General features: G+C 30.3%; 2 protein-coding genes across 2 annotated transcripts in view; one reads left to right on the top strand and one right to left on the bottom strand.

Annotated features, from left to right (window-relative positions):
• clocka (clock circadian regulator a) overlaps positions 1-10,031 on the bottom strand; it is a 53,400-nt gene that overhangs the window by 5,525 nt on the left and 37,844 nt on the right. The gene's annotated exons all lie outside the window — the stretch shown is intronic.
• Positions 5,570-10,031, top strand: part of srd5a3 (steroid 5 alpha-reductase 3) — a 5,065-nt gene continuing 603 nt past the window's right edge. Inside the window, exons 1-4 of the mRNA XM_054602795.1 lie at positions 5,570-5,793; positions 6,955-7,106; positions 7,243-7,554; positions 9,628-10,031. The exon at positions 9,628-10,031 is cut by the window's right edge and continues 603 nt beyond it. Coding sequence (XP_054458770.1) covers positions 5,591-5,793; positions 6,955-7,106; positions 7,243-7,554; positions 9,628-9,887 — 927 coding nt within the window. The 5' untranslated portion in view covers positions 5,570-5,590 and the 3' untranslated portion in view covers positions 9,888-10,031. The remainder of the gene's footprint in view (positions 5,794-6,954; positions 7,107-7,242; positions 7,555-9,627) is intronic.

Genomic DNA, 10,031 nt, shown 5'->3' with positions numbered 1-10,031 from the left:
GTCTCTCTCTCTCTCTCTCTCTCTCTCTTTGTGAAACAACATAAGAGAGACTTCAGGACCTGTTGCTGGTTGTTGGAAGGACAAACACTAGGCGTAGACCTCAATTTTGTAGAAAAATGTCAGTTTAAGTTAGCAGCACAGTATTTTAACTCCAAGCTGTAAAGATGTTAGCTCATTCATTAGCCTCCAAATAAAGTGACAAATAACGATAAAAACTAATAGTGTGGTACGTTATAAAAAGTCAAAAAAATTGTATATCAAGTATAGTTTAGTATAGTTTGTCGATCTTTTTCTTTTAAGTCATAATATAGCATGTTCAAAGCAGTCATAAAAGGTCATAGGATAGTATTTCAGAATGTAGAAGAAAAGTCATCGTAAAGTATGTCGAAAAAAGTTATAGTATTGCATGTCAAAAGAAGTAATAAAAGTCATTGTATGTCGGAATTTTCAAAAAAAGTCATAGTATAGTATGTCGAAAATAGTTAGGGTATTCTATGTTGAAAAAGTAAAAAGAAATCATAGTATAGTATGTCGAAAAAAGTCAATGTGTAGTATTACAAAAAAGTCAGTATATCATGTCGAAAAAGTCATAGTATTGTATTTTGAAAAAAAATTAAAAAAAGTCATAGTATAGTATGTTGAAAAAAAAGTCATAGTATAGTATGTTAGTCATAGTATAGTATGTCAAAAGCAGTAAAAAAAAGTCATAGTAGATATGTTGAAAAAAGATTTTACAAAGTAATCCTAAAAACAGAATATAAGATTTAAATTACAAAGTCATGCATTATTTACCCTTTACAAAGCATGCCGAAAAAATAAAAGAAGAGAGAATATTAAGATAAGTAGAAACATAATTGAAGACACCCTTATACTACATTGTCAAGTACTATAAAGACATGCAACACAGAGTCTCAGAAAACAACAAATATGAAACAAATAAATGTCGTTCTCTTCTTTTCTCCTCAGAGTGGACTGAGGACAGTGGAGTTTCTTCAGTTCTTCCATGCTGTTAAGAATTATAGTATAGTATGAAAAAAAAGTCATAGTATACTATGTTGAAAAAATAAAAGTCATAGTATAGTATGTTGAAAAAAGTTTTTAAAAAAGTATAGTATAGTATGTCAAAAAAAGTAAAAAAAAAAGTCATAGTATAGGATGTCGAAAAAAGTAATTGTACTGTATGTCAAAAAAGTAAAAAAAAGTCATAGTATAGTATGTAGAAAAAAGTAAAAAAAGTCATAGTATAGTATGTTGAAAAAAGTAAAAAAAAGTCATAGTATAGTATGTATGAAAAAAAAGTAAAAAAAGTCATAGTATAGTATGTATGTAAAAAGTTTTTAAAAAGTAGTCATAGTATAGTATGTATGTAAAAAAGTCATAGTATAAAATAGTAAAAGTCATAGTATAGTATGTATGAAAAGTTTAAAAAAAAAAGTCATAGTATAGTATGTCGAAAAAAGTAAAAAAAAGTCATAGTATAGTATGTTGAAAAAAGTAAAAAAAAGTCATAGTATAGTATGTAAAAAAGTTAAAAGAAAGTCATAGTATGTAAAAAAGTTAAAAAAAAGTCATAGTATCGTGTCACATTACATTACAGTCATTTAGCAGACGCTTTTATCCAAAGCGACTTACAGTCAGTAGTATATTACATATCATTCACCCATTCACACACTGATGACAGGCTACCATCAAGGTGCCACCATCAGACTCTAACTAACATTCATTCACATCCAGTCCACACCGATGGCAAGCCTTCAGGAGCAACTTGGGGTTAAGTGTCTTGCCCGAGGACACATCGAAGCCGGGTATCGAACCACCGACCCTCTGATTGGAGAACTACCTTGCTCTCCACTACGCCATAGCCGCCCCACCTCGATGTCCTCGTCTTCATCCAGTCCTCTGCTCCTCCCCAACATCTTGTGTACTTTCTCTGAGAACCAACAAACAAGACTAATGGTCTCTTTATATATAATGTAATGTCAGCTGCAGGTACTCAGAGGTTCTGGACATCAGAGATCATGATCTTCTGGAAGGGTAAATCCTACTGAGTGATGTTTGATCGTCATGAAGTATCAAGATGTTCATAACGAAGCTAAAGAGATCTCTCAATGCAATATATGTTGTAAACTTCAATATTCAGATGGTAATGAGGAAAAATGTCCTTCCTCAGAGCTTGAGCAGAGAAGATGTTGTCTCTAACGTCTGTGTAACGTTCCTCTTTTTCCCAGATTTCCTCCATTGATCCCACATATCTACAAGTTCGAGACAATTAAAGCATCTGTCATAACATGACTTAACACAACTGACAGTTTTTTTTATATATCGTTATTTTTCAGACTGTCCAATACCGTCCTCTATAAAAGTGGAGGGGACATGTCCCCCTGTAAATTACACCCTTGGGTTGAACTCTTTTTACGGTATTATTGTTGTTATTATTGTTTTTAATTGATATACTTTTTTATAATAATTCTTGTTTTCCCTTATCTTTTTTTAAATGTATTTTAAGTATGTTCTTCCTGTGTCTTTTAACATTGTTTGTTTATATCTAGTTTCATTGCCTGCCTAAAGATGTCTATTAAGGTTTGAAAGTTATCAGATCATTTGGGACAGTGACAACACATGCCAGGGAAAAAAGGAGTCATCATTTCACCTGTTTTATCCACATTGTCTCCTACTTGGAATCTCTTTGCCCTCCGAGCCAACGTTTCCGTGAGGGCTCCACGCCAACTGCACCTTTGGAAAAGCTGGAAACAGAACATTTTCCATTTTTCTTTCTTATTGTTTTCCACATTCTACATGAAGTGATTGCTTTGAAGTCTGGACAACTAAAAGAATAAGAGAAACAAAGATTTTAGAAGAATCTAGGGGGAAAAGCAAGAGAAGGAAAGTTTGGGCAGGGAAATGTTCAAAGTTGTGTCGAACATGTTACTTTATATATTCATAAAATACTTGTATATTTGGGTAATAATATGAGTGATATCTGTGACACACTTTTAAATAGTGTTTTATTATTTCTTTCTGATAAAAAACAAAGAAAACTTGCCCACAAGTTTGAGGGCGTAAAATCAGAAGGCTGTAAACTGTAGGCTGGAGATTTCAACATTTAACCTAAACAAACAAACATTGCGGAGAACATAAATCCTTTGGGAAGGTCTTGTTAATGTGTCATATTAAGAGGATATTAACCTAGAGGACATAGAACCATGGGAACATAGTAAGGCTCCATCTTTATATTTAACGGGCAAACAATATGTTTTCATTTGACTCCTAAAAGGGTCAATAAAGTGAGAAAATAACAGGAAGGGAAATTCCTGAGACTTTGATCTCAAGTCAAAATGTCCCACTTTTAAATGCAAAATGCTTCTTTTCTGCAGCAGTTTTTTTGGCTTTTGTTAACAGGATGAACACTAAAACATGGAGTGTTTGCCAGATTACTCACAATCTTTTGGAAACATTGCACACTCAAGAAACAAAAAGGGTACGAAGTCAACAGTCTTCCTGTCTTTGTGAATCATTCAAAGTGCTTTTTTCCTCTCACTTTGTCTTAATTTGCATCTTATTTCATGATATTCTACTTTGCCCACAGATAACCAGCTTAACTTCAATCTGTTTTGGGGGCCTAAAGGGGGTCCCTGCTTTTGGCTCAGCTTTAAGGAAAGAGGACACTGAGGATAGAGGAGGGAGGGAAGCAGGAAACAGAGCACACTTCCTCAGACAGGATGCTGAGCTCCTCTAAGAGGCATCCTGGAATCTAATGCCTCAAAGGATTATAACCAAGTCTTCCACGCAAACACACATTTTTTTTCTTTTGACACGTTACTGCGTTGTGGAGAGAACTCTCACATATGAACCTTATTTTCCATTCTGATACATCTCTTTTTACTTTGCATTTATCTGTCGTTAACAAAAAACATCCACTCTACCAGCTAAGCATATTATGAATTTATGAGGTACAATACATTACTTTAGATTTAACAACCCAACAGTAGTAAAGTAGTTAACATAAGGTCCACTTCTAACCATTAAAATGCAGCTTTCATGTAAATTCAAGGTTTATAGAAATATAACCCTCCTATAGAGACATTTTTGTAAAAACAAAGGACCTATTTCAACTTATTTATATTATAAAAGTATCAACTCTTACTTGTGTTGAAGGCAGACATTTTACTAATAACTACTTGGGTATTTTTACATTATGGTACTGTGACTTTTACATGACTACTGTTTCTAAATTACAGCTAAAATTCTACAATGAAAATAATCATTAATTAATGTGTTCTTTATTGTCATTATACATGCATAGTCATTGGCTGCAGATATGAACATGATATGAAAACAATAACCACTGCATTTAACTTTGTATGTTCAAGAGTCAAACAGTGCATTGCATCTGACTGGATGGTCCATGCTCTCATGATGGCTCCACTTGTTATGGGGTAGGATTCAGGTGCTGCCCTCTGCTGGATTCAAATATAAAGGCCCTTCTAATGAACAATGGCTATTATATATATATATATATATATATATATATATATATATATATACATATATGCATTTAAAATTAGCATCTGCAATTTACACAAAGGATTTGAATTTGAAGTGAACTTTTCGTCTGATATAGAAATATTAATAAAAATAGATAACATACCATCATTTACTTACAATAATATAATCTTTTTTATTGGAAACTTGGAGGCAAACATTTGAGATCATGTTAATCTTGTGATAATTTAGGGTAAAGAACATATTTAGTAAGAAATATATATAGAAAGGAAAAAATATTGTATACACTTATCTCTCAATCCATGTTGTTTTAATGTCTCTCAACTTACTCCTTTGTGCTTTAAGTCTATTTACCTGATTTCTTCTCTTTTCTTTTGCTTGTTGGTCTTAAAATATAAATACATATTTTCATGATATGATTTTCAATATTACGGGGGCCACATTTGAAGAAAGCTATTTTGAGTTTTATCATTATGTGTGTCCTTGTCCCTCTATTCTACACTTTATCTTCATATATATATATTCTATCTTTATTTTGTTGTATAGTATGTGTATTTATTGTCTGTGTCTGTGTAGTTGTATAGTATGTGTATTTATTGTCTGTGTAGTTGTATAGTATGTGTATTTATTGTCTGTGTAGTTGTATAGTATGTGTATTTATTGTCTGTGTAGTTGTATAGTATATGTGTATTTATTGTCTGTGTAGTTGTATAGTATGTGTATTTATTGTCTGTGTAGTTGTATAGTATGTGTATTTATTGTCTGTGTAGTTGTATAGTATGTATTTATTGTCTGTGTAGTTGTATAGTATGTGTATTTATTGTCTGTGTAGTTGTATAGTATGTGTATTTATTGTCTGTGTAGTTGTATAGTATGTGTATTTATTGTCTGTGTAGTTGTATAGTATGTGTATTTATTGTCTGTGTCTGTGTAGTTGAGCTGCTGCAACACTTGATTTCCCCCATGGGGATCAATAAAGGAATATAATAATATATTTCAAGTTTCATCCGGAACTATTGCGACCGTTTTCCGACGGACTCTTTTAAGCGATGCACAACACATTGCGCACAGCCGGCGGAGCTGGAACATGTTCTCTCTTAGCTTCAGCTTCACTGATGTGTTATGGTTTCTTCTGGCTTCATGTTTCCTTTTAGCTTTCTGTGCTCACAAACTCTCAACATATCTGCCCAGAAAATATGAAACATGTCGTCTTTATGTTTTATTTCAGGATCTTATTCGGTACGGGAAAACAAAACCAAACCGGAAACGAGCCTGTGACGTCCCCAAGAGGTGATGCACCAAGAGGTGTTATTAATGCATGGACACATTTACAATATGTAACTACATGTTTAAGGGTTTGTTTCATTATTTAAAATATAAAAACTCAAATGTGTTGCTGCTAATTTAGTTTAACAGAGATAATATATATTTTTATATATATATATATATAAACATTTGAGTTTATATATATATATATATATATATATATATATAAAAAACTCAAATGTGTTGCTGCTAATTTAGTTTAACAGAGATAATATATATAAATATATATATGTAAATATATTTATATATATTATATATATAATATATATAAACTCAAATGTGTTGCTGCTAATTTAGTTTAACAGAGATAATATATATATTTATATATATAAAAAAAACTCAAATGTGTTGCTGCTAATTTAGTTTAACAGAGATAATATATATATATATATATATATATAAAAACTCAAATGTGTTGCTGCTAATTTAGTTTAACAGAGATAATATATATATATATATATATAAATATGAGAAGGTGTGTCCAAACTTTTGACTGTACTGTACTAACAGATATAATATATATATATATATATATATATATATATATATATAAAAAGATGTCATCTATCAGTTTATTCTTCCAGTGAAACTGGTCTGATTTATATTTCCATGTATATTAATACCACCAATGTTACTTACTGTTACTATTTATTTACGAGTAAAGCACTATGTACTTAGCTTTTTTATTTTACTGGGGGAATTCTTTACTCATAAACATAAATTTATGCTCATAACTCTCTTTCCTTCTTTTTTTAAATTAAATTAAATGTATTGATTAAATATTTTGCTCTAACAAACAATAAAAAAGCAACAGGTTCTTAGCATACTACAGAAACATAGTTGATTAAACTCAATAATATCAAATGATTTGCTCTTTTCTATTGTCTGTGCTTTTTAATTTATTTTAGGATTTTCAATTATTTTTGTATTATTATTATTATATATATATTTAATTTAATTTTAAATTTATTAAGAATATTTATTTGTCTGTCACTGCATTGCTTTATTTTCTCCTGTATTGTGTTGTGTACTTCTTTGTGCCTGTCATGTTATGTACATTTTTCTTCCCTAAATACAATTTTGTGTAAAAACAATAATAACAAGCTACTTTTTTCCTCCTTTCAGATGGTTCTGGCACTTCTACGCCATCTCTGTTGGCTGGAATGGTTTTCTTCTGGCTTTGTACCTGAACTCCATATTTCAGAATCAGTCTTTCCCGTCATGGCTGACTGGAATATTAGACATTTTAACAGGAGCACCGAACACCGACAGTCAGGGTAGGCTCTTGTTTTAAAGCTTGTGTTTTCCTGTTTGATTCACACTGGTACTGGTATTGATCCTGTTTGATTCACACTGGTACTGGTATTGATCCTGTTTGATTCACACTGGTACTGGTATTGATCCTGTCTGTAGTCCCACAGCTGTCGACTCTGCTGGTGCAGCTGCTGCTCTGCGTGCACTCCCTCAGGAGGCTGCTGGAGTGCCTGTTTGTTAGCATCTTCTCTGATGGAGCCATTAATCTGGTGCAGTACTTGTTCGGTGTGTTCTATTACATCGTACTCGGGTTGACGGTGCTCTGCTCGGATCGTCTGGGAAAAGGGACTGGTACCCTCCTCTCTCAGCTGGACTGGTTTCATGTGGCTGGAACCACACTCTTCATTTGGGCCTCACTGATGCAGCATCAGTCCACAGTCCTGCTGGCCGGGCTTCGCACTGGAAAGACAGGTGAGCTCGTGCTGCTGTCTTTTACTCTTAATTAGTTTGTTTGTTTCTTTATCATATATATTTTTTTTAAATTTTTATATTTTCTATTTAGAAATTTTCATATTTTCTAATTAGAAATTTTCATATTTTCTAATTAGAAAATTTTCATTAGAAATTTTCTATTTTGAAATTTTCTATTTTGAAATTTTCATATTTTCTATTTTGAAATTTTCTATTTTGAAATTTTCTATTTATATTTTGAAAAATTTTATTTTCATATTTTATTTGAAATTTTATATTTTCTATTTTGAAATTTTCATATTTTCTATTTTGATTTTCTATTTTGAAATTTTCATATTTTCTATTTTGAAATTTTCATATTTTCATATTTTCATATTTTTGAAATTTTCATATTTTCTATTTTCATATTTTCTATTTTGAAATTTTCATATTTTCTATTTTGAAATTTTCATATTTTCTATTTAGAAATTTTCATATTTTCTATTTTGAAATTTTCATATTTTCTATTTTGAAATTTTCATATTTTCTATTTTGAAATTTTCATATTTTCTATTTTCATATTTTCTATTTTGAAATTTTCATATTTTCTATTTTGAAATTTTCATATTTTCTATTTTGAAATTTTCATATTTTCTATTTTGAAATTTTCATATATTTTTGAAATTTTGATATTTTTTAATTTTATTTTCTATTTTTATTTTGAAATTTTCATATTTTCATATTTTCTATTTTGAAATTTTCATATTTTCTATTTTGAAATTTTCATATTTTCTATTTTGAAATTTTCATATTTTCATTTGAAATTTTCATATATTTTCATATTTTCTATTTTGAAATTTTCATATTTTCTATTTTGAAATTTTCATATTTTCTATTTTGAAATTTTCATATTTTCTATTTTGAAATTTTCATATTTTCTATTTTGAAATTTTCATATTTTGAAATTTTCATATTTTGATATTTTGATAATTTTGAAATTTTCATATTTTCTATTTTGAAATTTTCATATTTTCTATTTTGAAATTTTCATATTTTCTATTTTGAAATTTTCATATTTTCTATTTTGAAATTTTCAGATTTTCTATTTTAGATATTTTCATATTTTTATTTTCATATTTTGAAATTTTCATATTTTCTATTTTGAAATTTTCATATTTTCTATTTTGAAATTTTCATATTTTCTATTTTGAAATTTTTTATTTTATTTTCTATTTTGAAATTTTCATATTTGATATTTTGAAATTTTCATATTTTCTATTTTGAAATTTTCATATTTTCTATTTTGAAATTTTCATATTTTCTATTTTGAAATTTTCATATTTTCTATTTTGAAAAATTTTCTATTTTGAAATTTTCTATTTTGAAATTTTCATATTTTCTATTTTGAAATTTTCTATTTTGAAATTTTGAAATTTTCATATTTTCTATTTTGAAATTTTCATATTTTCTATTTTGAAATTTTCATATTTTCTATTTTGAAATTTTCATATTTTCTATTTTGAAATTTTCATATTTTCTATTTTGAAATTTTCATATTTTCTATTTTGAAATTTTCATATTTTCTATTTTGAAATTATGGCTTTTCATTTTGCACTATATTTATTGTAACGCATCAATCAAAGAGCCGAATTACTTGTATGTGTAACTTGAATGTTTCTGATTATGATTTGCCTAAAACCAGTGTTTACACGGTGTTTTGGGCTTTTTTTAAACTTAAAGGAATACTTCAACCACAAATTGACCATTTATTTATTAGTTACTCGCTGCGTATCTTATCTAAGTTTATTAAGACTGTAGTGGCTATTTGTAAAAAAAAAAAACCCAAAAAAAACATAAATCTAAAGGCCACTGATGCTCCATTTCAGTCGGATTGTAACTCCGACAATAAGTCCAATGTCCAGTCGTGATTTGCGGTTATGTTGATTGTATTGTAGCGATAAAAAGAAAACATTCCTCCTGCAGTCTCTCTCTCTTGCTCTTGTAAAAACATGTCACTTCCTGGTTCATCACCTGACACCACTGGTTTATCAGCTTCATGTGGATTGATGTATTTCCTGTTTTCTGTCTTTTAAGGAGCGGTGGAGACGTTGGCTCACAGGATGCCAGAGGGAGGCTGGTTCCAGCTGGTTTCCTGCCCGCATTACTTCGCTGAGCTGCTGATCTACGTCTCTCTGAGTCTGGCTGTCGGAGGTCTGTCTCTCACCTGGTGGCTCGTCGTCCTCTATGTGCTCTTCAACCAGGCTCTGGCAGCGCAGCTCTGTCACGACTTTTACATCAGCAAATACGAGGCGTACCCGAGGCACAGAAAAGCGTTTATACCTTTTGTGCTGTGAGGACATGTGTTTTTAGCAGAACTGTTAAGTCCAAGAAAAAAATTTGTCAGAGACTTCTGAGGATTTTAAGGTGTCGGAGTAAAACTCACCTCACTGTCAGCATTGATTGACAGGATGCTCTCGACCAAGTGAAGCCGACAGGAC

Source organism: Anoplopoma fimbria, chromosome 8 (assembly GCF_027596085.1).
Source record: "Anoplopoma fimbria isolate UVic2021 breed Golden Eagle Sablefish chromosome 8, Afim_UVic_2022, whole genome shotgun sequence".
Lineage (NCBI taxonomy): Eukaryota > Metazoa > Chordata > Actinopteri > Perciformes > Anoplopomatidae > Anoplopoma > Anoplopoma fimbria.
The sequence above is the reverse complement of the archived record's forward strand: the minus strand, read 5'-3'. Positions and strand labels throughout refer to the sequence as shown.